General features: G+C 38.2%; 3 protein-coding genes across 6 annotated transcripts; 1 reads left to right on the top strand and 2 right to left on the bottom strand.

Moving 5' to 3' along the window:
- Window positions 1–1,645: 1,645 nt before the first annotated feature.
- On the top strand, window positions 1,646–5,740 carry ppcs (phosphopantothenoylcysteine synthetase). Of its 3 annotated transcripts, none has more exons than XM_041815154.1 (4): window positions 1,646–1,730; window positions 3,258–3,795; window positions 3,882–3,985; window positions 5,024–5,740. In XM_041815154.1, exons 2-4 carry the CDS (start codon window positions 3,261–3,263, stop codon window positions 5,348–5,350), a joined length of 966 nt encoding a protein of 321 aa, XP_041671088.1. In that variant the 5' UTR covers window positions 1,646–1,730; window positions 3,258–3,260; the 3' UTR covers window positions 5,351–5,740. The 3 variants fall into 3 exon arrangements, with proteins under 3 accessions (XP_041671088.1, XP_041671096.1, XP_041671082.1); XM_041815162.1 differs by having other exon boundaries at window positions 1,698–1,831; XM_041815148.1 differs by lacking the exon at window positions 1,646–1,730 and adding an exon at window positions 1,798–1,915.
- Window positions 5,670–13,753, bottom strand: utp3 (UTP3 small subunit processome component). Of its 2 annotated transcripts, XM_041815139.1 has the most exons (16): window positions 13,601–13,753; window positions 13,292–13,379; window positions 12,164–12,220; window positions 12,022–12,078; window positions 11,830–11,935; window positions 11,674–11,742; window positions 11,458–11,579; window positions 11,208–11,363; window positions 10,422–10,493; window positions 8,995–9,035; window positions 8,814–8,910; window positions 8,491–8,628; window positions 8,262–8,398; window positions 8,126–8,186; window positions 6,181–6,288; window positions 5,670–5,893 (listed from the first exon to the last, which is right to left on the bottom strand). In XM_041815139.1, the coding sequence occupies exons 1-16, from the start codon at window positions 13,615–13,617 to the stop codon at window positions 5,804–5,806; spliced, it is 1,416 nt and encodes a 471-aa protein (XP_041671073.1). In that variant the 5' UTR covers window positions 13,618–13,753; the 3' UTR covers window positions 5,670–5,803. The 2 variants fall into 2 exon arrangements, with proteins under 2 accessions (XP_041671073.1, XP_041671066.1); XM_041815132.1 differs by having other exon boundaries at window positions 11,674–11,935.
- A 1,156-nt stretch (window positions 13,754–14,909) lies between these two features.
- fam83e (family with sequence similarity 83 member E) lies at window positions 14,910–22,951 on the bottom strand. Its single transcript, XM_041783593.1, has 9 exons — window positions 22,490–22,951; window positions 21,830–21,976; window positions 20,593–20,717; window positions 20,073–20,507; window positions 18,159–18,218; window positions 18,002–18,073; window positions 17,695–17,926; window positions 17,395–17,613; window positions 14,910–15,187 (listed from the first exon to the last, which is right to left on the bottom strand). Exons 1-9 carry the CDS (start codon window positions 22,949–22,951, stop codon window positions 15,008–15,010), a joined length of 1,932 nt encoding a protein of 643 aa, XP_041639527.1. The 3' UTR covers window positions 14,910–15,007.
- Window positions 22,952–27,091: the final 4,140 nt, after the last annotated feature.

Below are 27,091 nucleotides of genomic sequence, written 5' to 3' on the forward strand. Positions count from 1 at the left end.
ATCACAGTGTCATTGTAATCTTCAGCCTCTACTCTGAAATAGCAGAAAATAAATCAGAAGAGAACTCTTTGTCTTTAAGAAAGCTTTTATTCTGTGTGACATGTGTACCTTTTCTTTAGACTACTTCAGAGTGGTATTAAAAGAAATCCATATGATGTTATTAAATCAATGTACACCAACACTGAATTCACTGTTGAGATCAGATGCAAACAAACAGTCTTCTTTTCTCAGGGTCAGCCAATCATTTTTACCTAAGTTATGTGATCAATGTGGGTTTGTTCATTTGTTTGTTTGTTTGTTTGCTTGTTTGTTAGCAACATAACTGAAAAAGTCATGGACGGATTTTCATGAAATTTTCAGGACATGTCAGAAATGGCATAAGTAAGAACTGATTAGATTTTGGGAGTGATCCGGATTACCGTCTGGATCCAGGAATTTTTTTAAAGGATTCTGTACTATTTGGAGATAGGGCTAATGGCGGAGGTCTACGCTGTTACCACTTTATACCAGGAGATGGTGGACATAAGTAACTTCAATCCCAGCAGCATTTTGGGTGTGTTACTATTCAAAGTTTTGGAGTTTATAGAGTTTGAAAGATGCACGCCTGGTTTAGGAGACAAGTCAGAGCTTAACAGAGAGAAAGACAGCGAATTGTAGCAAGAGTACTCACAATGCTGGGAGGGAGTGAAGAATATTCTGGTTCATTTTTAAGAATTGTGTTAAAAATAATTATTCTGTGTGGCAGTTTAATCTGGGGGACCAGAACTAAATCAGGACATTGATTGGACAAAACAATACTTTTCACCTTGCAGGAGAGTTTTAATCTTCTAAATGCTATTATTATGACTGCAACTGTAGCTACATCCACTCAAATTACCATCACTGGTGTTCAGTCTCAAGTAATTGTAGCTCTCTGCCTCATGTAGTGGTTCTCAAATGGTGTGACAAGGCACACTGGTGGGCCTGAGGCAAGTCTCGGTTTGCTTTGGAAATTTGTGCAAACATATGTTATTACAACAGTTAGATTACTAGGACATGTGTTAATGGTGCTGTTTTGAATGAACAAATATGGTGTGGCTTTACACGTTGACTTGATTGCAGGTGTTCCTTGGCCAAATAAAGTTTGAAAACCACTTTATTAGAGTAATGCCAGAGCTTCCAAACACAATCAAATACATAAAAACACTCTGCCCAAGTTCATGAGTGAGATCTCTGTCCACACGTCCTCCCAGATTTGAAATTGAAGTGGGCGGAGCTTAGATCAACTGACTGTGTGCAGAGCATGGTGCAGACTTGAAGTAGCATTGGTGGATCAACAGTCCAATAACTCCCACACTGAATACTGTTTCAGTACAAGTAGGCCTACCCAAAAAACTACTCATTTACAGTAATTTGAGTGGAAGTAGTCATTTTCCATCCCTGCATACATCATTTGTCCATAGTCTGGTACTTTTATTTGCATTTGAGCATTATTTCATCAAAGTAAGCCTACTTTTACTTGATTCCAACATTCTTGTTCCCTCTCCGCCCCTGACTGACCTACAGCTGTACCTGTATCTATGGCGCCACAACAGCACAAGCAGCGTTGAACTATCCTTTTAAGCCGCTTGGGGCGCCAGCGATTCACTGCTGCATTTATAAAGACCAACGAGTAAGCCCAGTGGTTTCAGGAAGTGCAGAAGTTGTTTGGAAGCTGCTGCTGACTGTCAAACAACAACCCATTATTCAAAGTAGGACATTTGCAGTTGTATACTTACATTTTAGGATAAAATAACATATTTTCTGTTACTTGTATGTTAATGTCTCCGCGGCAAATCACATCAAGAGGCAGGTAACGCTCCGTCGAGTGGGTTTTGTGCTTTTTGTAGAGGGGTGTTAAAAAAGAGTCAGCTGGTCATATTACTACATTAAGCAGGTAAATACAGAAAATACGCCCTGTAAAGTTGGATTAAAGTCTTGATTCCTTGTTGGGTTTCAGTCTCAAGCAAATACAGTTAAATTAAGCGCAGTAGTTTTACAGTCAGTGTTCACTCAGTCTAACTTCATGCATGTTGTGATAACTGGACGTCACGATGAGCATGGAAGTTGTCAGTGGTTCTCAACTGGTGGGTCGGGACCCAAAAGTGGGTCGTGTTTCCAGTGAGTCTAGAATTTGTGCTTGGAAGAAAAAGGGGGACAAAAAGTTTTTGATGCACAAAAATCCTTGATACTTAAATGACATCACCTTCAAAGGTAGAGGACAGACTGTTCATGAAGCTGGGGTAGTTGGCAACTTTTGGGAAATAAGGTGGAACTGGCAAGTAAATTTCAGTAATTTTACCTCATTTATTTTCTCTTCTTGGAGTAAAAGAGTAACCTTGCAAAGCAGATGGATACCCCCGTTTCCTTGTTTCTCACTGGCAAATCCATCTTGCAAAGCTCCTATCTGAACAGTTTTGGCCCGGTTAGAAAGTGACAGGACCAATCAGAGAGGGGGGCAGTACTTTCGGGTGCTGCAGAGTCAGATGCTGTTATGGCAGAAGACATTAGCATGGATGCTGCTAAAGTGCTAGTTTTATCAGAACTTGACACATTTCTTCGTTAAAAGAACAAAGAACAGCAGTGAGTTGTTTTCTTTAAAAAACGACTGAAGTCGTGTACTGACATGTCTACAGTCACCATGGTTTGCGTTATCCAGTTCTTTATGGAGTTAATTCCATGCTGCGCCTGTGCACCTCTGTAGCAGCGACGACGTCACGTGTTTTGTTGCTCTGAATGGCCCATAAAGATGTGACAGACAGAACATTCATCCAATCATACTCCAAGTTTTTGTCAAAGGCTCTGCCCTTTTCCAAACGCTGTATATCGCAAGTTTTCCAGATGGATGTGTGAAACAAATCCATCTGGCGTGCCAGGTTAGTAAAAGAGCTGGTTCCTCCCCAGAATAAGACGATTTCTTGAGAAAGTTTCCATTCAATCTTGGATGCCTTCTGTAACTAGATGCCTTCAGACATATTCGCATTGTCTGTTTTCTTTAGGCTAATCATGTTGTGTTTCATCTAAGGTCCAAACTGCAACATTCTCCATTGAATGCATTTGTGTGGCTGATTTTCTTTTTTTTTTTTTCGGTTGCGATTTCTCATTAGAAGGAGGTGTTGGGTCTCCTCTCTCCTCAAAAATATCACGTTTCAGTTAAAAGCAATTTCCATACTGTGACTTTTTTATATTTACTTTGCTACACTTAATCCTCCTCTCTCATGTCCCCTCCCTCTGATAAGGTGATGGCTGAACCCAGAGTATCTTCCATCGATGGAAAGTTAGCTGAAGAATTTGCTGTTCCCTCCCACGTTGAGGAGGTCAAAGAGAAGATGACTGCTTTTGCTGCACATCATGCAGCAGCAGGCCGCAGGGTGGTGCTTATCACATCAGGAGGCACCAAAGTTCCTCTTGAGTCCCGCACCGTTCGCTTCCTGGATAACTTCAGCAGCGGCAGGCGAGGAGCCTGCTCAGCAGAGTATTTCCTAGATGCGGGTTACGCTGTTGTCTTCCTACACAGACACCGCTCCCTCTACCCCTACACACGCATGTTTTCAACCATAAACATGCTGGATGCCCTAATGTTCAGAGGTGGAAAGGGAGCAGAGAGTGACTCAGGTGAGGTGGTGGTTAACCAAGAGGTGCTTCCAAACATTGCCAAAGCGCTGAAGAGGTACCAGGAAGTGAAAGAAGGACGACTTCTGCTGCCCATTGAGTTCAGCACACTGTCAGAGTACCTGCATCTTCTCAAAGCAGCAGCTCAGGCTCTCAGCACAATAGGTACAAGACATCACTAATGCTCATATTGTTGTGGCTCATATCAACTGTGTTCCTAGCTTGTGTTCAAATATTTATTATCTCCCCAGGATCCAAGGCCATGTTTTATTTGGCTGCAGCAGTGTCTGATTTCTACATCCCAGCGTCTGAGATGCCCGAACACAAAATCCAGTCTTCCAACGGACCTCTTCAAGTGAGTACAATTCAGCAAATTCAGCAAAAGCCAATGTTAAGGTGTTTAATTTTTTTTTTGTTTTTTTAGCCATATTGGTGGCATTTCTCTGAGGATGCAGGCTGAGAAGGATAAGATACAATTAAACAGCCACAAAAACAGCTAAAAGCTCCAAGGGTCTATCTCACACTAACCCCTTCACACAAACACTCCAGCATTGGGGGTGATCTCCATCTGACATGGTGCCCTCAGTGAAGTACCCTTCTTGAATGAAAACAGCTGCAAACTTTGGATTGAACTTCCTTTATTCACTCCGAAAAAGGGAAATTTATATAACCATGATTTGATTTTACTCAGAATTGTTTATAATGTTGACAGCTTGTAATGAATCATCCTAGGCTCAGGTTCATCATTTATAGGAAGTCCCACTTATGAACTCAGTGGTTCTGTCCCTTGACAACCTCTTGCATTTGGAATTTGGCATGTAGATGTTTCTTGATATTATATTTTGACTGTTGAGTTGAGAGATTTAAAACTTTTAAAGGGAGTGTTTCCAGAAAAGAGGAAGAGGAACACAGGTCCACATAAATACTGTGGTGCAGTCTCATTAAAATCACTCAACAATTTCAGAAAAAAACTTGAGGGGGCATTTCTTCTTTCATCCTGTAGTTTCAACCTGATGTTTCCCAAGAGGATTAGTGGTTTCAGTTGCTGAAACAAACCACTATGAGGTCAAATAAACTCTGTAATTGTGTATGAGACCCCTTATATCATCTTGACTTCTTGATTTTTATATTTTAGTTTTGCTTAGAGGTATTTTAGTTTGTGTGGGTGATAAAGCAGCTTTTTTATGCATAAAATAACTCTCATGATAAACAAAGAAAGGCGTTAACACTTGCTCAGTATGTCAGCATTCGTGCAGACTTGATGGTGGAAGGTTTAACAACTCACTCAGGTTTTTGATCTGCACTAAGTGTGGCAAACTCTTCAAGAGTGTGTAAAAAGAAGTTGAAAGTGCTTTTAGACTTTTAATGACAACTCCTATTTTGTCCTCTTTAGCTCAGCTTGAACATGGTCCCAAAGATCCTGTCCCCACTGGTGAAGGACTGGGCCCCTCAAGCTTTCGTCATATCATTTAAACTGGAGACAGATGCCACTATCCTGCTGGACAAGGCTCGACGGGCTCTGGACACCTACAGACATCAGGCGGTAGTGGCCAACGTACTGGACTCTAGACGGGGTTATGTGGTGGTGGTGACCCCTGAGACTCAGGTGGAGCTGATCCTCTCCGAGCAGGACGTGAAGAATGAGGTAGACATAGAGGAGAGGATAGTCAGCAACCTTACTTTAGCACACAACAAGTTCATAAGCGAACAAGTGGGTTGACTTCAGTTATCCACTCTGCATGTTTGAGTCAGAGACGCATTAGTTGATGTGCTCTTATTTGATCCTTAACTTGGCTTAATTCGTATTTTCCAGTTTTACTAAGACCTTACTGTATATTCAGTTTGTTGCAGGGTTGCATTACCTTAGTCATAACTGTAATAATACACACATAATGCCTACCCCTGTTATGTTGGTGTGCTCTTAAAAGTGGGCCTTAAAGCTAACAAAGCTGTCTCTGTACAGGGACAATAAACAGCTTATTAAAAGGTTGTAAAATGTTTATCAAATGATCAGAATAGGACATTTTTACATCAATAACTGGCAGATGAAAAAGCCTTTAATATGCTGTACTACAGTGATCACCAGTAATAATAAACATTTACAAATACAGTCAAATGTTGTTTTTTCACTCTCATAACTACATTTAGCAGCACATTTTGGATTCCCACCCAGTTACTTAAACTTGACACTCTTCTTGACACCAGCACGAATACCAGACAGCTCTCCACTGTATCTTGTCTCCTCCTTACGAACCTCGCGGACCTGAAGAGCATAAATTTCTGATTATAATTACATCATATTGGAAATGTGTTTGACACATCAGCATTTACTCTAGGTATGAAGATGGGGCCCTGGTAGCCTCATAGTTCTATCTGCACGCCACATGTTCAGAGGCTATTTTCAATGCGGTGTCCAGGTTTCAAGTGAGGCCCCCAGTTTCCAACTCTCAGCTTTCATAGCTCTCACAAAAGATGCCATAAAGGTCCCCCAAAAAATACATCTTCATGAAAGGATAAGAGAGCTTTATCATCGATGTGTCGAATACAAACCTGGCCCTTTCTGCGGATTTTGGCTCGTCTGAACTTCTCTCTGTGTTTGACTCGGGGATTGCGGTCGATCTTCTTCCTCTTTGGTGTGAGCCCCTTGTTCTTTGCCATCTGTGGAACACAGAGGGACAGACTTAGAACAGCTGTTCAGCTGACACAAGATGCATGATGTGAATTATTAAGTGCTATGAATGCTGAAATATTTTAATAACTACTGTAAGATGCATCCACAAAGCCTTAAAACGTAAGTACAATACGATTAATGACACAATCATTCTCTGAACAACAACGCTCCCTTAAAGTTGTTTTGGCTTTAGGTTGACATATAAATCCCTTAATGACCCCAGAATTGTCTGATAGAGGCCCAGTTTCAGCTCAGATTTAAACTTGACAGTATAGTCATGAGGGAGACATGGAGAAAAGCACATATTAAAGCTGTTTGTTTTGGTTATAATAAAAAAGGTTTTTTAAAAATTAATATCTAGACAACAGCAAAACAACAATCCATCTTTATTTAATTTTTCTAAATTTAGCTTTTTCACGTGAACTAGGCACCTTTCTAGAGCTGTCTGTAGGTTGACCATTTTGCATCTAAATAGTTTGAGAAAAGGCAGAGGCTTTGAAAAAGAGTGTGATTGGATGAATGTTCTGTCTGTCACATCTCTACGGGCCAATCAGAGCAACAAAACACGTGATGTAGCCGCTATTGAGCTGCGCATGTGCAGCTTGGGAGGTATAACGCAAAACATGGCGACTATAGACATGTAAGTACTCGACTTGTCGTTTCTGAAGAGAAAACAACTCACTGCTGTTCTTTGTTCTTCTTTGAATGGAGTATTGTTGTCAAACTCTGATAAAACTGGCGCTTTAGCAGCATCCACGCTAATCTCTTCCTCCATAACTGCACCAGCTCTTGCTGCTGCTTGTTTACGTCACGACTCTGCCATGCCTGAAAGTACTGCCCCTCATAGCTGATTGGTCCTATCACTTTCTAACCGGGCCCAAATGGCTCAGACGGGAGCTTTGCTAGATGGATTTGCCAGTGAGAAACAAGGAAACAGGTGTATCCATCTGCTTTGCAAGGGTATCTCAATAGCCCACAAAGCTTCTTTAGCTTGCAACAAAAACAATTTTTGATATTTCAACTGCATAGTTAGATTATTACAATTATATTATTATCTCCAGTTCATAAAGTATTGTTGTTTTCAATGTTTTCCATGAACATGACTGAATTGTATTATAGGTTAGATTAAATGAGATGCTGGACCTTCGCTTTAGGAAATTCTGTCGACCTGGTCCTCCAAGAATTTTAATCAGGGTTCCTGCAGATCCTTGAAAAGTCTGGAAATTTTAAATTTAAGGCAAAAGGTCTTTGTTCTTGAGAGGTCTTGAATTTTAAAGGCACTTTAACTAAGATGTGTCTTTATCCAATTTTTGTTTTCTAGCTAAATTTAACTTTTCTTGCATTTATGCTTGCAGCATTTATTATGATTAATATAGTATGTGTTATAGTGATAGAAAAGATGCATTAAATGTGCTAGAAATAATCACTTTTAGGATTTTGTGACCCAAAAAAGTATCAGATCATTTGACATTTCATGAACAGTGCATTAAATTAGAGAATTCAGCTCTATTTAGTGTACTGAGAATCTCACACATCTCATTTCTACCGTTTGCTGCACAAAAGTGGTATTAATTTGTCTCAGCTCATGTCTTTAAAGGATCTAAAAAGTCTTTAATTAATATTAAAAACAGTGTGGGAACCCTGTTAAAGTATACTTGTTCAACCCTATCAATCAACTCTGAATTATTGAGGCAAAAGACCAAAAAATAAATCTTAAAAAAAAAAAAAAAAAAAAAAAAAAAAACACATTTACAATGAAGTTTGATGGGAGCATCTTACTCTAAATCCCAGTATTCCTGCATGTTAATGGTTGTTATTCAGTACCTGGTAAGTGATTCCTCTCTTAGCATCTGGATCCAGCTCTTCCTCCTCATCCTCCTCCATCCTGCAACAAATCAATTTATCAACCCCCGTTTTGTTTTTGTACAGACCAGAATTCAGAATTTCTATTCATACGTACTCTTCAGCTTCTGGCACATCACTCTTCCTCTTCTTTTTCATTCGCTGCTCAATGTCTCGATAGAAGCGCAGAGCGGCTTCCTCATCCAGGTCAGAGTCTGAGTCCTCCTCCGCCTCAGGATGAGCTTCTCCAGAATCCTGCAAACATAGAGCGCTCATTATCATTCAAGGTCCATGACAGAGATCAGGAACTTCCATACTGAAAATATGAAAGTATGCTAAAATCTCACCTTTTTGTTCTTATTGGAGATCTTCGTCTTCTTGCTTTCTGCTGGTCTGCTCGGGGCCTCTTCCCTCTCTTCGCCTGCCAGTAGCTGGCGATACTGCGGTGCAAGCCGAGCATCTACTGAGCCCAGTTCATTGATGAGCTGCAGGCATTCAAGAGTCACTTAGAGGTGTGTGTGTGTGGCAGATATTTAAGACCAATTAGCTATATGTACCATTCAGTATTCATGCATTTTCTTGCCTGAAAACTGTTGAAATTGACTTTTTTAAAACTCCAATTTCAGCAAACCTGTTAGGCTGGTGTTAATGTCACTATGTGTGGACTCACATTTCTGTAGGTGAGCAGCCTTTCAATCACAGGATGGTTATGAGCAGGGATGCGTTTGGCTTTCAGTACCAGGTAGAAACTGATATTTGTGCAGTAACTGTGACAGAAAGGTTTCATGAGTGATTCAGTGAAAGAGTGTGACATGACTTACAGTAAGTAATGCAGTATAAATCTAACTTACTTGAGATAAAGTTGTTGTTTTGTCTTGAGATAGTCAGCGCCCTTAGGAAAAAAACAGAACCAGGTTATTCAAACGTCTTTGTTTCAAAAGGTCTAGGTGGCCATAATTTGTATTTCATTCAGTTCTCCTTTGGTAAGAAGTCAATTTTGGTCATTTTCTCAAGATCTTGACTTAGTAACAGGCTGGTTTCCCCATGATGAGCTAATGTCTTCACCTTCAGAAAACAATAATTTACTCATCATCACAAGAATCCCAGAGTTTTGTATATCCCATGATAACAATAAATAAATCAAGTTCTTCAGAAGACAACCAAAGTTTACTGGTTATCATAGGGAAAACAGAGTAAAACAAAAACTAATAAGTCAGATCCCTAGGGACTCTATACTTTGCTAAATCTGCATGACACATTTTTGACACCTTAATTTTTCAACGTGTGTACATATGAAGTCCACAGCTGAATATATAGGCATAACAACCATGAATTTATGAGTCATAACCTCAAATAAAATAATTAAATAAATAAAAGGTAATGCTTTGTGGTTAAATTTCCAATAGTCTCTCAATTCTCAGTATAAACAGCTAACCATCTTGCAATTTAAAACTATGATTTTGTTTTTCCATTTTGAAGATTTTCTCCACTGTCCTACCACTCTACTTCGCTTCCATAGAATAGAATTTTTAGCAGAGATCCACAGTATTTACACCATAATCACTATCCCTTAGTGATACAGTTCTTTCAGAAGAATCTGAATTACAAAGAGAGGCTTGCTAGGATTTCATCTGAGTATCTCTTGCAGTGTACAGTTTTCCAGAAAATACTTTTTTGACATTTGCAAAATATACATGAATGATCTGCATCTGACTCAACCCTCTGCAGCATGGTGGACTTATTCAAATATTTACTCTTTACCTGGGGTGTGATTTTTTTGAAGGATTAAATTTTCAAGATAACTAAACCTTGATTATTTGGGTAATGTTTGATGTATTTCCTTATGCTAATCATCATTAAATATCAGTGTATTGAACCCTGATTCCCATCTATGTGACAGTTTTAATATTATCTGGATACTTCCACACAAGTAAGTACATTTTATTTTCAACAATAAAAATAAAAGCTGCCCCAACTATAACATTAATCCCTTACATATTCTACACCAAAAGAGATGACATGTTATTAAAGAATCTTAAAAGCCATGTAGTTAAAGGAATAAAATTAGCTACATATCCATTCAATTGATAGTCATATGAACAACCTTATGTGTCATGGATAACCATAACTTACATCATGAGTAACTACATACCCATACCTGCCCCATAAGTAGGCTTTCAAATTTGTTTCTGACTATTCTTATATAGAAATAATAAAAACACTACTTTAGCATTTAAGCTCTGGTGATAAATTCAGAGGTAAAAGTGAATGCACTGACCTTGCCTGGTGGGATCTTTCCGTCCTCAACCATCTTAACGAGGGGCTGCAGCTCCTCCTTCAGTTCAGTGAGCTGAAAACAAAAGACAGCGTTAATGATCTTACATCTTAACATTTTTTAGCATCACAAATATTTTATGGCTATTTCATGTGAATTTGTTTTGTGTGTGTTTTAGTTACATGTAGGTCAGTTCTGATCTCTTGTATGTTTTTTAAAGGTCTAACCCATAATTCACAAATACACCGACTGCAGGTCAACAGCAGATTATTTTGGCTTTCTATGCTGGCCACACACTACAGGATTTTAAGCTCAAGTCGAGGCCAGATTTGCCTGCCCCCATGATCATGGGGATGTATCCTGAGTGAAGGCTCGTCATAAAATGATTATTTGTCTCAAGTGATAATCCTCAAGTGTGAGGTGACAACAAGATAACTTTACTGCCCAAAATCGCATCGTAGCCTTCCAGCCAGGGTTTTATCCTGATTCTTTTCCTTGTTTTATGTGTTTTTCTACAACAGTAACACATGCCAGGACCCCCTCTTTAATGTGGCCAGCCTTAGGGTTGCTTTGCCATTCATTTCAACATGATTCCTTGATTTTATTGCTTCCACCATAAGTGAGTACATTATGAAATCAAAAGGTTAATGTTTGCCACAAAAAATCTGTGGTTTTATGTAAAATTTTGTGGTTTTCCACTTCAAAATTAGCTTTGTTAATCTGGTGACGAACTGGACTGTCGTCACCAGACAGTCAACTGGTCCACTTCTAGTTAAAGTCCGTTTTTACCTTTGCTTTGAAGTCCTCAATGAGTTCAAGCAGCTCTGGTGACTCTTTCTTCAGAAGTTTCATCTTTTCCTTCTGAGACATCTGCTTCAGGTCTTTCACAATCCTCTCTTCCTTTTCTACAGCCTTTTCTTCATCTTTTTCCTTTACAGCAAACTCCTACATTCAAACAAACACATTAAATAAACAAAGCTATTTTAGATATCATCACATGTAACATACCTACAGATGTACATGAGACTAAAAGAAATACCTGAAAAAGATTTAAATCATAATCCTCCTCACTCAGATTTTCAGCCAAGCGGTTTTGGATTTTTTTGGCTTCTTCTTCTTCCTCTTGTTCTTCAGCTTCCACCTCTTCCTGTGATTTCCCCTCTGAAAATATAAAAAATAATAGTTGCAAAAGCTAGCAAAATAGGCAAGTAAGTTATCCCAAATGGCATGTTAATGTTCTGTAGATGATGCTTACTGGTGGCCACATAGTCTGTGTCGTAGAACATCTTCTTCTTGGTGCCCCAGGCCATTTCATTTGGAAGATCTGAGGAAGGCAGCAACTTTAGAGTTACTTTAAGGTTGTACAAAAGTGAACCAAAATCATAGAAATATCTAGTAATTTTATATGAACCTTCTTCTTTTTTTCCCTCTAGATCGCTCTCCATGTCTGTTCCCTCATCCTCCTCTTCTTCTTCTTCCTCCTCTGACTCTGAATCATCCAAAGCCATCACTTCCTCCTGTAAAATTCAGACAGGCTTGATGTTTCCCCCGTCAGCTATATTCAAGTCCTGACAGTAAACCAAAATAACATATAAGCCATCACCTCATCATCCAGTTCTTCCACATCGCTCTCCATCTGAACACCACTGGCAAGGAGTTTCTGTGGCAAACACACCACAGAATTAAAAGTTAATACACTTTCAAAACAAATCGTAATAAAAATGCAAACAGTGAGGGAAACTTACTCTGATTTTCTCATCGTGAAACTCGTCAATTTTGTCCTTAGCGTACTTGGAAGATTTCTAAAAATAAAAGAGAAAGTGTGTTAAAATGTGACTGATGAAAGTGTCGACTGCAGTGCCAAGGCTAATTTCATGAAGGGTCAGATAAAGGATGAGAGAAGCTTGTCTGGTGCACATTTAGTAAATAAATCATCATTTGTTGCTGTACTAAGAAAACTGGTACTCATAATTTGATTGATAAGATCAGGGCTTGAAGTCAACTTTCTCGCTCACTGGCCACCGTGGCTACTTGTTTTTGAAAAGTTACTCGCCACCAAGCATTTCCACTGGCCACAGTTGTGTTGAATGGAAACAATGTGTTACATGCCAAATTAGGTTTGTCTGGTATGAGATGAAACACATACTCCATTTCCTTCTTTAATGGATACTAAGTTTATATCATTATTAAAACACTGTCTTTTAATTAACTTTATTCAAAAAAATCTGAAATGCAGTTGGTTTCATCTAATTCTCACTCAGACAAATATTCACCAAAGAACGCTGAGGTTGTGACACTAATAAATTCCACTGGCCAAAGTGGCTACTTGAAATCAATATGGTACCTGCCATGGCTGAAATCCACCCACATTTGGCTAGTTGGCCAGTGTAAATGTCAAGTCCTGGATGACTTTAATTTTCTCCTGTCTTGCCTTCATTACCATGTCCAACTGTCTTACATTTGTACATCTTCTAATGGCTGTCATCATGTTTGATACTTCAAGGCCACATGTTATGGAAAGTTACAATGTTCTTTATTTTAATGAATGGTAGTATCATCAATTTCTAAAGGTTAATGATGCACCCATTTCACATGAATGATGCAAAGTAAATGAATGAATCATCTAAAAATAGCAAGCCAACTCCTTCATAGAGTCTAAGTTACACAAATATGTTAAAATATCTCCTAATAAGTTTTTGACCTATTTCTGATGACTGAAATCAAGTATTTAGCCAGTTGCCAATGACTTCTATTTTTAAGTTTTATTGTAACTTATTTAACAATCTAACAGTCAAAACACAAGAATAGAACAAAATAAAGCTACTGATAAAGTTAAAATGCTTTAGATCAAAACATCCGTTTCGTCCTCTTACCTTATCAGGTAAAGGCATGTTCGTGTAGGCTTCAGGATCATCTTCATCATATTGCTCCGTCTTTTTTGGCCTTTTCATCTTCGTAGCTCTGAATAACAACAGAAGAAAATAGATGAGCTTGAAACAATCTCAAATGGCATCTGGTGTTTGTGTTGATATGTATTCATATCTTGAAGTCGTGCAGATTTTCGAGGGGATTTGAATGTTCCGGTCAGGGATAAAAACGCAAGAGACCATAAACTTAAAGTCAACATACAGTCACATAACAGAACGTAAACCCGCGGGCTCCCGATTATCAGCTGAACTCACCGTTTTGCTCGGACCATGATGATATGAATGAATCCTTCGTGTAGATAACCAAAACGCGCTAGTAATTAAATTAAACGTCCGTTTAAAAATGTGAGAGTTACAATGTACACATCCAGCAGTATGGACACAATCACCACCATGTGCTTCCGTGATTTCTTCTTCACTGCCCTTACTGCGACTCACATAGAAGTGTGAAGCGCCACCTACTGTTCAGGAGTGTGTAGCATTAAATTGATCTGTTTAAAAAAGTAAAAGACGAACAGAAAGAAGGGAAAACGACAGAACTTTAGATGTTTTAACGTTTAAAAGACATGTTTGTGTTTATTTTTTAACTTAATCAGATTGTGATCGAACCAGGCAGTGGAAATCTGAGAACAGATTCAAGAAAACATGGAAAACTAAATTATGAGTTATTTAAGCACATTTGAATTAATACTCAAAAATATTCGATAATAATATGATAATAATAATATTCTATAATAATAATTAACATTGTTAGTATTATTAGTTTTTTGCTATGCCATATGATTATCATGATGTTTTAATAACATCACCTTCAAAGGCAAGGAATGCCCTTAGTCATCCTCAGTGGCAGAGGACAGAATCTAAACACCCATCCAACCAACAGTTGGCAACTTTTCGAAAATTAGTCAGAATTGGCAAGTACATTTCTTTCATTTTTTTCATTAAATTTGACCTTTTTTTGGAATGAAAAAGCTGGTTTTCACAAGAAAATTAGATAAAATCTCCAGAAATTGAAAGTTTCCATTCAGTCTTGGTAAAATGAAGTATAAATAAAGTCTATGCATACCCTTCTCTAATTAAGTGCCTTTCAGACATTTTTTTTGTCCTACTTCTGTGTTTAATCATGTTTTAATTCATTTGAGTGGTTGAATATTTTTTAATCTTTGGGTCACAATTTCTCATGAGGAGGCAGTGATGGGTCCTGATGCCCAACCAGTTGAGAACCACTGATTCAAACACTACAATGAAAACTGTTGTTCAGCTGTTGTTCAGCACCATTAACTCTTATGTCAAATTCCAGGTTTCAAATAGTGTCAATCTTAATCCTTGATTTCTGCAAGAACAGTCATATTTTTAGTTAAATAACTAGGCCTCTCTGTTGCAGAATCGTTCTTCTGGGTTATTTGGTTGCAAACAAAGTGACAATCACAACAGCAATCACAGAGCATGTTTATTTATTTAATTATAAAATGAAGTAAAGTTTGGTTACAAACACATTCATGGCAAACAACCAAACGTCAAATTCAGAGGACATAAACAGATAGAACCAGAATAATACTATATACACTGTGATTTATTATCCCATTTATTTTGTGTAAACAACACACTGGCCACAGCTGGCAGCCATATTTGCTGTTGCTAAAGCATTTCATCTTTTCTTCTTCATTCCTCTTCAGTTTTCATCTCGGCCCATGACCTCCTCCAGTCCATTTTGAGGGCGTAGCTGGAGCTGCGAGGCCTCTCTCTAGGCAGAAAGTTTTTAGGAGTTCTGTATAATAAGGGTTTCAAGTCATCACTCCTGATCTTCATCAGGGAGGAAGCAGGACTCGGGTCAAAGTGCTGCTAAAGGAATAGAGATGGACAGAAAAAAAGGCATTAAATTCACTCTCTGCTTTAGTTTAACTGTGAGAAGATGGCTTCATACTTCTATTACTTCTCATAGATAAGAAAATCAGAGTTTATAAGGTTCCAAATATGGTGGTCCCTCCCCCTAATTCAGTCCACATTTTTTATGTTGTAGCCTAATGCTGCAGTGGTTTAAATTAGTTTATCCTCTCAATACACTCAGTTCACCATCATGATAAGGTCAAAACAGAATTTTAAGAAATTTTGATAAATTAAAAAAACTGAAATATCTCATTGACATTAAGTATTCAGACCCTTTGCAACAACACCTGGCATTTTGCTAGGTTGTCTACACCTTGATCGGAATCCACCTGTGGTAAATTAAATTGATTGGACATGACTGGGAAAGGCACACACATCTTTTTTTTAAAGATTTTGTACTATTGGGAGTTAGGGCTATTGGCGGGGGTCTGAACTCTCTGAGTGGTTTTCTAGTTATTAAATTGAAGAAGTTTGACTCAACCAAGACTCTTCCAAGAGCGGGTCAGCTGGCCAAACTGAGCAATCAGTGGAGACGGGCCTGATTAAGAGAGGTGGCCAAGAACCTGATGGTCACTCTCACTCCTGTGTGGAGATGGGACAAAGTTCTGGATGGACAACCATCACTGCAGCCCTCCACTGATCTGGGCTTTATGGCAGAGTGGCTAGACAGAAGCCTTTCTTCAGTGCAAAATGCACGAAAGCCCACTTGGAGTTTGCAAATAGCACCTGATGGACTCCTAGACTGTGAGAAAACATGATTATCTGGTCAGATGAATTTGCCTGGCCTCAATTATAAACATTAAGTATGTCTGGAGGAACATGTCCAAGCATGGTGGTGGCAGCATCATGCAGTGGGGGTGTTATTTTAGCAGCAGGGACTGGGAGACTGCAGGGTTGAAGGAAAGCTGAATGGAGTAAAGTACAGAGATATCCTCAATTTAAACTTGTTCAGCAGCACCGAGGACCTCAAACTGGGCAGAAGGTTTCCCCATCCTACATGACAATGACACTAAGCACACAGCCATATCAATACAGGAGTGGCTTAGGGACAACTCTGTGAATTTCCCAGAGTGGCCCAGCCAGAGCCCTGACTTTAACCCTGTTGAACTTCTCTGGAAAGACCTGAAAATGTCTGTTCACAAAATATCCCCATCCATCCTGACTGAGCTTGAGAGGATTTGGAAAGAAGAGTGTTGGAAAATTAACCAGTCCAGGTGTGCAAAGATGGTTGAATTACATACAAAAAGACTCTAGGCTGTAATTGCTAACAAAGGTGCTTCAACTAAGCACTGAGTTAAGAGTCTGAATATTTATGTCAATGTGATATTTCCTTTTTGTTTTTTTTGTTTTTTTTGTTTTTTTTAGATAAATGTGCAAAAATCCTAAAATATTGTTTTCACTTTGCAATGACTTCTGAATGCATGGTATAAAATTTCTCCACTGTAGAAATAAGGCATGTCAGTTTTTATCAGTTTATTTTAAATCAATAAAAGTGTGACGTATGAGTGTTTTACATTTATATGAATTATGGCTGATTAAATTGGTTCAAATATTAGACATGCTTTGATATCAAGCATTAACCAAAATGGAAGGACATTTAAACAACTAAAACTTGACTAAACTGTTTCTGAGTTTTTGCAAACTAAACAATACTGAAACTATGAAGTTTAAACATGACTAAAATGATGAAAACTAAAGTTTATTTTAATTTTAAGACTAAGACTACATTGAAAATAGCTGCCTTATTTAACATCGGTCCTTATGATGTTTGGGGGCTATATTATGAAAACATTTAATGTGATATAATAAGAATAAGAAGAAAAAATAAGGCCATACATCCATTTTTCATTATGAAATAACTTTGGATACTTTTTTCACTCAAACTTTTCATCAACACTTTAAATTACTACCAAAAAAATTGGTTGATCTTTTCAGCATAGCCTTTGATGAATACTCCTAAAAAAGTCACTAATTCACTTATTTTAATGGCTCAGGGGCATAACCATATTGAGTTATCACAACTCTAAACCACAGTAGAATTAGCAATGGTTCTAAGTTACCATAATGATCGGTTTTTACAGTGTAAACTTCTTGTGAGCAGTGTTTTTCCTCTTCACCCCTCCTTCTCAAGTGCATATGTAGAAAGATAAATTCATACTTACACCACCCTTGAACCTTGGTACGGGGACTCCTCTCTCATCATTACTTGTATCTGTGTTAGCTGTACTCAGATCCATCATGGACCGGCTCATCTCTGACACTGCAGCCTTCGATGTTCTCTTGTGCCGTCCTGAAGAGCTCTCCTTAAGCTGAATCCTCTTCATGATGTCGCTGAGAGAGCTGAAACTCTCAGACTGTGGCACCATCAGGATCAAAGGTTTCTGTGAAGAGGGGAGCAATGTATCTCAGTTTATGTATCAGCATCAACTCAAGTGTTTAAAAAGCAGAGGTCACTTTCTTACTCTAGAAGACGGCGTGTTCTCCACTTTAGAGCATGTTTCATTTGTGATTCTGCTCTCCTCCTCAGGGATCGACTCCTTCCTTGAGCGAGCTCTCCTCTTGGTTGGAGTAAGTGGCACCATGTTAGGTGTTTGCTCTTTTGCTTTATCTTCAGGTCTTGTTTTATCATCTGTGATTTTTTTCTTCTCTGTGGAGAGCTGTCTGGAAAGGGCCTTCTCTAATTCTTGTTCCACCCTGAAGAAGAATAATCACATTTAGCTTCAAATATAACTGGTCAAAATAGATTTTTGGACATGTTTTGGTTGTTACTTTTTAATTCTTTCTGGAGACCTTGGGTCTGTTGGTGAGTGCTGTGTGTTGGTCTGAAAGTACTCAGGATCCCTGTAAAGAAATACAGACAACATTTAAAAAGGAAAAAGACAGTACTATTAAACAGTATTAAGATGAAACTGGCTGCACGACTCACCTGATAGTTGTTGGTTTATCTGGGATGGTCTTTGTCACTGGGGAGGTGATTTTACTGACCCTATCATATTAAAAAACATTAATTTAGTAGTGCAAACAAACTTTAGCACAAATAAAAACCATGTTTTTAGGGCAAAACGTAAAAGTACTGACTTACAGTGTAATGAAATATTTTGCCTTAACTTTCAAAAGCTGTAACTTACACTACAAACTTCATAGACATATTGCAGAGTTATACTTTAGTCTACTCATAACCAAGTCTTGGGGGCTTCTGCTGCAACACATGGCTATTCGGAGGATTTCAATGTCATTTATTTCATAGATGCTTTTATCCAAATAGACATACAGAAGGGTAGGCAGGTGTTCCAGGGGTTAAGGACCTTGCTCAAGGGTCCAGACTGGATACCCCACTGGTTGGGATTTGAACCACTGATCTTCCAGACAATAGTCAGTGGTGTAACCCATTGAGCTATCCAGGATTTCAAGTCCTCTTTTAATACAACATTTTCAAGGCGTTAATATGATCACACAATACGGATTTGAGATTGGGTGACAGTAGATATAGTTTCCCTCCTTTCTCTCTGCATAGACTGTTCTTCTGCTTTCAGACAGTTTTCCCTAAAACACTGGTAAGAGGACAAGTCTGCTTCTGTCTGGCTTTCTGTTCCACCTCACTAGTTAAATTTCCACCCCCAATGTCCCCAATCCCAGCTATTATTGGGCAAGAAGTGGGGTAAACCCACCCTGCCCACAGCAATGAACAATATAGGCTACATTCATGCTTCAGTTAAAGTGACCCAAATCAGATTTTTTTATTCATATATGACTTTTATCTGTTTGTTTCTGACCATATGTAAACAGCACAAGTGATACTGAGTCTGATCTTATCATATCAGATTCAGGCTTTCATTTGTGGTGCTAAATCAGATCCATACCCGATCTTTTGTAATTTGACCGCTGTGTGAACAGCCAAACAAAATGATCAGATATGAGCATTAAGGCCTGGGAGGAGTCTGGCTGCCACTCTCACAAATTGTCATCTGAGACGCCATATATCTCTCTGCCATAATTTGCTGGTACAATTTATTTCCAGAATTTTTTTTTTTTTTTAGAATAAAGACAAAAAAAACCTTCATAAATAAAACAGAGAAAAAAGTCAGAGGTCTAATCTGGGATCAAATTATGATAATATGCGAGATCCATTTTAGAAGTAGTTACAGGAATGGTGGCTCGCTTTATCTTTACCAGCTTTGACTGAAGCTATCGCATCTATGCTAGCTAAGTTATTAACATTTCTACTTAAGCCAATACAACTTACTTAGCTACAGAGATAATGTAGCTGCTTTGTGAGCTTAGCTTTCATTACATTAGCTATGTAGCTCTGTTAGCTATGTAGCTCCATAGCTCCATTATCTACTCTAGCGTGTATTTCTATTCTATACGAAAATACGGCATGTCAGATTAATGATTGAGAGTGACCGTCAGAGATGAACCGTCAGAGATGAGTGGGCTGCAGTCAGACTTACTTCATAAATGTAGCCTTAGAGTCACCTATTAACCTAACAAGCATGTCTGTAGACTGTGTGAGGAGCTCACGGATGCACAGCAGATGCCAAACAGACAGGCTCCTATCTGACTTCGGGATTCAAACCACAAACCTTTTTCTAAGAGGTGACAGTCCTGACCACTGTCTAACCGTACAGTAGTGTTAATTTAATCTACTAAAATGTGACTAAAATGTTCATCAACTACCCTTTTTCCATTATAAAGATGGTTCCTTGCACACAGATTCAGTAATCATATGCAGAATCCACTGATAGACATGTGTATGCAGAGTAAATTGCATTGTATGCATCCCATTTTCCCCCGAAGACAGTATCATGAACAAAACGTTGTCATCATTGATCATGATTACCTTTTTTTATCCACAAACTGGTTCCCATTGTCAGTAAAACCATTCACAATGGGTGTGTTTTTGGCAAACAGCATGTTGTTCTGCAGGGGGATTTCCTTGAATAAAATTTCCTCTTGTTGATCAAAAGGGTTGTCCAGGACGCAGGAGTCTATCTGGAAGACCCCCATGGCTTCCCAGTCCAGGAGAGTATCAGTAGGTGGGGAAGGGGGGCTGATTAACTCAGGCTCCCAAGAGAGCTGTTTCTTAAACCCTTGATTTGAGAACTCTTTCAGCTGATGGCTCACATCTACGTGAGTTCCTCCAACCCTCCATGTGTCCAAGACGGGGAGGGAAGCAGCGTAGAGGATCCTGAACTCTCTGTCAAATGTCTGGACGACTGGGCCGCGAAAAACAGTGATGAGCTGCCGGTGGAGGTGAGCGTCTGTCCATGTGAGGCTTCAGAGACCAGAGACAGTTTGTTACACAAGATTGTGTTAAAAATGAGTTAGAATAATCAATCAGTCAGTAAATAGCTGCTCACCTGTAACTGCCATGAATGACCGTCTCTAAATCCACCAAAATAAACTTGTCTTTCATTTCTCCAACCACCATTCTGCCCGTCCTGGAACAGAAGGTTTTCCCTCCAAGAACACGGACCTGTATGTTCTGCCAAAGCACAAGACCAGGTTAGAACTGTTTTTAAAGAGGGACAATGAAGTTCATTGTGCCTATTACATTGTTAGCCCTAATTTTGACGAATAACACTGAAACATGGCATACATCCTGTTCATGGACAATTACAAGTCACCATTTTACAAAAGCAAGATTAGACAGTGTTCAGTAGGGTCTGTAAGGACTTTGGTGCTATAAACAGTATGCCATTGTTAGCACACTAACATGACCACTGTGACAAAGCTAACACGTAAACTATTAGCAAGTATAATGTTCACCATGTCCATCACATCTCAACTATTTTTAGGACTAAAAGGGCAGGATTAGAATTGTATTGTAAAATGTTGACAATGTTCATCATCTGAGTTTAGCATGTAAGTGTTTGCTTGGTAAAAGTCTGTTTTAACATCTGAGATTTTTCTGTTCTATTGTGAATAAATATGGGTTTATAAGATTTGCAAATCAATGCATTCTGTTTTTATTTACATCTTACACAGCGCCCCAACTTTTATGTTATGTTTTAAAAAGTATATTAGCCACAGTAGATTCCTGTCAGTAGAGATGAGCTAAAACAGAGGAGATTGCCAGTGAAAAGGTAAAGTGCTGTGACTTTTTTTCTAAATGTAATGTTTTTTTACCCCATCAGTTTTTTTTTGTCTTTTTTAAATAAGCTAAATCACATGTCTATAGACAGAGAGTTTGACGCTTTATTCAGCCATGTCTTTGAGATTTTCTCAGACCCTACTGCATTCATGATAAGGGTGTTTGTGGTTGTCAACGAAAAGAACCACAGATAACGCTGAATGCTGTGTAACCAGTTGGGCTTTGTGTTGCCAAACACACGTTACATTTCTAGCATACCAATGTTAAAGTGAAAAGTCACTCTTGCAGTTTATGAGATACCTCCACAGAGTACAAATGCAGTGTCTCAAGTTTTTTTAATAAGAGTGATACTTTCAGTGACGTGTTACATAATGCATTGATCTGATGGACTGGTGATTGATTGATTGGTTAAATGAAATCTCTTACATTTTTTGATTGCCATGTCATACGAATTGTGGAGGATGGCTTCTGGGTGTGTGCTGATGTTGTCAGACATGACTCACCGGATGCCTTAGCCTGCTGAGTGTGAAGTTCTCCTGGATGGACCTTTGGTTCAGGATGATGTAAACAGGGACACCCCGAGACGCGGCAGTATGTAAGTCCCCGATTATAACCCCATCTGTCAACCTGTCCGTCACAATGGCAATCACCTGTAATATATAGAAGAAAGGCCTTTGCTTGGAATCACAAAAACAGATGTAGTGATACCTCTACATCCCTTACTTTTTCTGAAGCAATAGAAGCAAGAATGGTTTTACATTAAGATACCTTAAAAAGTACTGGCAGTAAAATTCATGAAGTAAATTTTTTAAATCTTAAAATAGTAAAAATGTTGATGAGTTAAACTTTAGGCGAGCTTCAGTTTTGTTGCTGGACAGATTTCTGCTTATCTGACAACTCTAATAGATGCCTATTTACAACTGATGCAGTATATTATGATTATGTTTTATGAGATTACAAGCTTTATCACAAAATTTTAAAGGAAACATGTTAATTAACAAGAAGCTATGAACCCAAACCTCTAAAAATATAAGGTTGTGCAAGCACAGTTTGAAAAAAGACCCATGAAAATGACCAGCAATGCAAAGCTGTACAACTTTGCCTCATTTGTTTAAAAGGTATCTTGTTCATCTTTCATCTTTATAATTTTTATGCAAACATACTTGGCTGGCCTTCTGCAGGTGCCGTCTGATGACCTCTCTCACAGGGGGGTCCCCTTCAGCTGGAGGACTGGTATGGACTGTAATACTTCCTTGTGGTACCCAGGGGCTATTCTCAGGCCATCCCAGCTCCAGGTCTGGGGCTGGTATGTCAGTTTGTAAAGGGAAGTAAGTGGAACAGAAGTCATTGATGTCTGAGCTGAATCCATTCTCCACTGTTTGCACCTGTGATGGGTTTAAGCGATAGTCTTGAGCCCAGTTTGTTATCTGGCTCACTTCTTCAGACGACAGAAAGCAGCCGGAGAGCTCTGCGCCGATGGAGCTGTAGAAGGCCTCTGGTCCGGCATTGATCAGCCTCTCCACTGCTTGACGTTCCAGCTCACTGTAGAGGAACTCTGGGGAGGACTCAGTAACCGGCAGGAACACTGCATCCTCATTAAGGCTCTGCTCCTGGGAGTTTGACATGCCTGCAGCTTTGGTATATCTCTGGGAATAAGTGCTAAATCAAAGTTCTAACTAACGACTTCAGCAGTGTGAAAACAAAACTATTCCAAGCCACTTCATGCCACCCTTCAATCTTGTTAATGCCAGTCTTTCATTCATCTTTGTGAGAGAAAGTTACAATATTCCCAGAAGACATACCTTGATGTGGCTGACAATCTTGATGATGAGTTTCACCCTACTCCTTGCTGAGATAAGGCCTGAGCAAGGTTCATAAGTTCACTCCCGAGCTCATTAAATGTTTTGCAGCAGCTTCTCTCCAAGAAAATAGGTAAAGTATCAAAATAAGCAGAGGTGATCCATGAGTTTTGCTCAGTTTTTTTAGTCACAGAAATCCCTTTCTCTCACATCCTCCTGGGCAGCACGTCTCACCTCTCAGGCTCAGCAAATACAAATAGTCTCTCAGGTTCTGTCACTCTACATGTGTTCCCTCCCCTGCATGTTACTTCACTCCTCTTAGCTCTTCCACTCCTACTTCCTGTCAGATTCCAGAAATACTGAGCAGCTGATGGAAAGGTTACCTGCCAGCCACCTTATATTACTTTCAAAGTTACAGTATTAAAGTCATTGTCTCTGAGATCATATTCTACTTAAATGCTTATTGAATGTGTGTGAGACATGTGGTGAATACAATTGTTCAATATGTTCACTTTATCTCACTGGCTGCAATACTCTTCAAAGTTTTCCCCCAGGACTAGTCTAGCCTGACAGGTAGGTTTGTCAGCAAGCACAATACGTAGCTCTGTCTAACTTCCTGCAATGATCAAAAAAAAACGAAAAACCGCAGAGAAAAATGTGTTTGTGAATTTAGACGCGAGTGTTGAGGTTTTGTCTAAAAAGCGTGAGCATAATTTACCAAAGTAAACAATGAATACCACAAAACGATGGCTGCTTAAATGACAACGGTGGTGCACCCTTATGTAATCACGGTGTTATGTCAGAGGATTGCACCTTTACTGTGCTGCACATGGAGTACTTAAGACAAAATAAACAGGCTGCTCACAGAACTAGCTATTCAAAAAGAAAGGGACAACAATCAGTGTATTACCTTTAATTCATGAACAGAAATGTACATACAAAATACAAAAAAAATCAATAAATTTCTATATAATTTTTTATGATCACAATCAGTCATTTATAACAAAGAGCTATAGGCCACTTATTATCTCAGATTCACTCGTGTAGTACATTAACTTTGTATCTTACAGCAGGTTTAACTGTAGCGCTGAGGTTAAAGGCCTTTAGTTATCTTGTTCTGATCTTGAGTGACAACAATTTGTCTCACAGACAGATGCCATTAGGTTGAGAAAATGTCCCGCATACCGTACAGCTGGTAGGGTGGAACTTGAGTCATAAAGAAAACAGAAATGTATTTTTGAAAGAGGCGTTTCAGTCCCAGTCATCTTGTTTCTTCATGTGTGCTTTCTATTGAATTGAAGAGGATAATGCTCATACTTCACAATATTTAAACTGAAGCATTTCCTCTGACTACAGTCAAAATCTATAAACACTTAAGAGCACATTTACACTCAGCTGAGTGCTGATATGACAGGGAAATGGTAAGATTTGAACAAATAAGCACTTGAATATACTGAATTAAGAAAAACAAAGAACTTACATTGTATTTAACTGCATTTTTGAAAAATAAATGTAGCACCTTTATGCTAATAGATAATGTACCCAAAGACACAGCTTAAGTATGACCAACTTTCAACAGAGAAATTATCCAATTTATGTGTTTTTACCAAGTACAGAATATCCACTATTGACACTAAATCTATAATCAAATGTGTCTTTCTCTGCTTTATTTTTGAGCAGCACTGCATCCCCTTTAGAACTGTATAGTAAACAAGTTGCATACTCATTCTAATTTTGGCATTACTGAGTTCTTGCTACTTCTCTTCTCACTCTTGTGTGGCTTCTGTGTTCGCACACAGCTCTGCAGTCCCATGCCCTTATATGGGTGTTTTTTCATGCCAACAAGGAAAAGCACAAGCTTCCAGCTTACAAGCACATGGTATTCATTAATTTAAAAATGCAAAAATTCAGTAGTTTAAGAGCACAACGTGATTCCAATGTAGGTTTATATTGGAAAATTTCTCAAGAAAAATTTAAGAAAAATCTTTAGAGGTTGAGCCCCAGTGTTGAAAATGTCCCGGGACATTGGTCTATACACATGTGGAAAAAATTGTTGGTATCTTTCCAACAGAGAACGAAAAATTCCATGATGGTCACTGAAATAACTTGAAACTGACAAAAGTAATAATAAATAAAAATGTACTGAAAATAAAAAATGAAAATTGAGATATTGCTTTTGAATTGTGGTACAACATGATCATAAAAAATGGCCTAGACAGAATTGATGGTACCCCTAGAAAAGATTGAAAATAATGTGACCCTAGGGACATGTTAAACTAAGGTGTCCTGTAATTAGCATCGCAGGTGCCTTCAAACTTGTGTCAGTCTGTCTACTTAAAGGGTGTAAAGAAGTCATTGTGCTGTTTGGTATCATGGTGTGTACCACACTGAATATGGACCTCAGAAAACTAAGGAGAGAGTCGTCCCAGGAAATGATAAAAAAAATAATAGGCAAGCACGTTAAAGGTAACGGCTATAAGACCATCTCCAGGCAGCTTGATGTTCTTGTGACTACAGCCTCACGTATTTTTCTGAAGTTTAAGGTCCACGGGTTTAACATGTCACTATGATCAAGTTATTTTCAATCTTTTCTAGGGATACCATCAATTTTGTTCATGCCTGTTTCATTACTGTTTTTTAATGATTCTGTTATACCACAATTCAAAAGCAATGTCTGATTTTCACTAGTTAATTTTCAGATAATTTTAAATTTATTTTTACTTTTGCCAGTGTCACAGTATTTCAGTGACCATTGTGAAATTTTCTCATCTTTATCAGAACAATTTTGTACACGCATTTCCAGCTTAAACAACATATATGATATTTAAGCTTAAAATACATTGCAATTGGCTTTATTCACTATAGCAAAATATTAGCATATAACTACCTCCTTGCTAACTTTACGCTCAGTACCCATTCTGTTTTTAAGTTCATTTGCTAAAGATTTAACAATTTTCTAGCTAACATTAGCTCAAAAGCTAACACATTTCCTATAGTTAAGAAACAAATCAACTGCTTTTTCTTTTCAAATTGAAAGCTTAGTTTTGCTAAGAAAACTAGTTTGACAGTACTACCACAGGGTAATAAACTTTAAAAATGTGTTTTAGATTCAACCATTTCTTACTTACATTAAAGTTAAGTTAGCTGAAAAGCATTCCTGCAAAAAGTAAAATGCTTTTAAACTGATGTTTTAGCATTCATCTGGGACTCCTTTTATGGCTAAAAATAGTTTTCTAAAAACTTTTTGCTGTTGTTTGTATTCCTCAATTGTTTTTTAAATCTTACGTTAGCTATAAATGTGTTCCTTTCCTGTATCAAAAGATAGCTTAGATTACATACTAGCTAACATACAAGCTAACCTTCAGTTAGCTTGACATGCACTCTTATTTATGGTTCAGTAAAACGGCATCCATTTGTTATTTTATTCAACAACCCATTTCTAGCTAACATTACAGCTAGCTATACTTTGCTTTATGTCTGTGACAGGGGTGTCAAACTCAAGGCCCGGGGCCAAATCCGGCCTGTGGTACAGTTACACCCAGCCCTCAAGGTCAAATCATATTCTTATTATAACTGGCTCTAACACATGAGGTCTGCAGATTTCCTCCAGTATAAAAAAGTAAACTTAACCTTGAAGATATGAAATATCCTTAGTCATAAAAATTTGAAAAACAACAAAAAATTATATGATGTATAAAAATAACTAAATCGAAAGAAATGTGGGAAAACAAATTCATTTTTGTTTTCATTTTATATTTTCTTATTTGCATTGCACAATAATGACTTCAATAAATTATCTGGACTTTTATTTCATATTTTGACCATTTTCAATGTATTAATTTCACTTTTTGTCTCATATTTTGACCTTTCCAACTTATAATTTTGACTTTTTAATCTCATTTTAAACTATCAATTTATTATTTTCACTTTTTATCTCAAATTTTGGCCTTTTCAATTGATTATTTT

Source organism: Cheilinus undulatus, linkage group 3 (genome assembly GCF_018320785.1).
Source record: "Cheilinus undulatus linkage group 3, ASM1832078v1, whole genome shotgun sequence".
Taxonomy (NCBI): domain Eukaryota; kingdom Metazoa; phylum Chordata; class Actinopteri; order Labriformes; family Labridae; genus Cheilinus; species Cheilinus undulatus.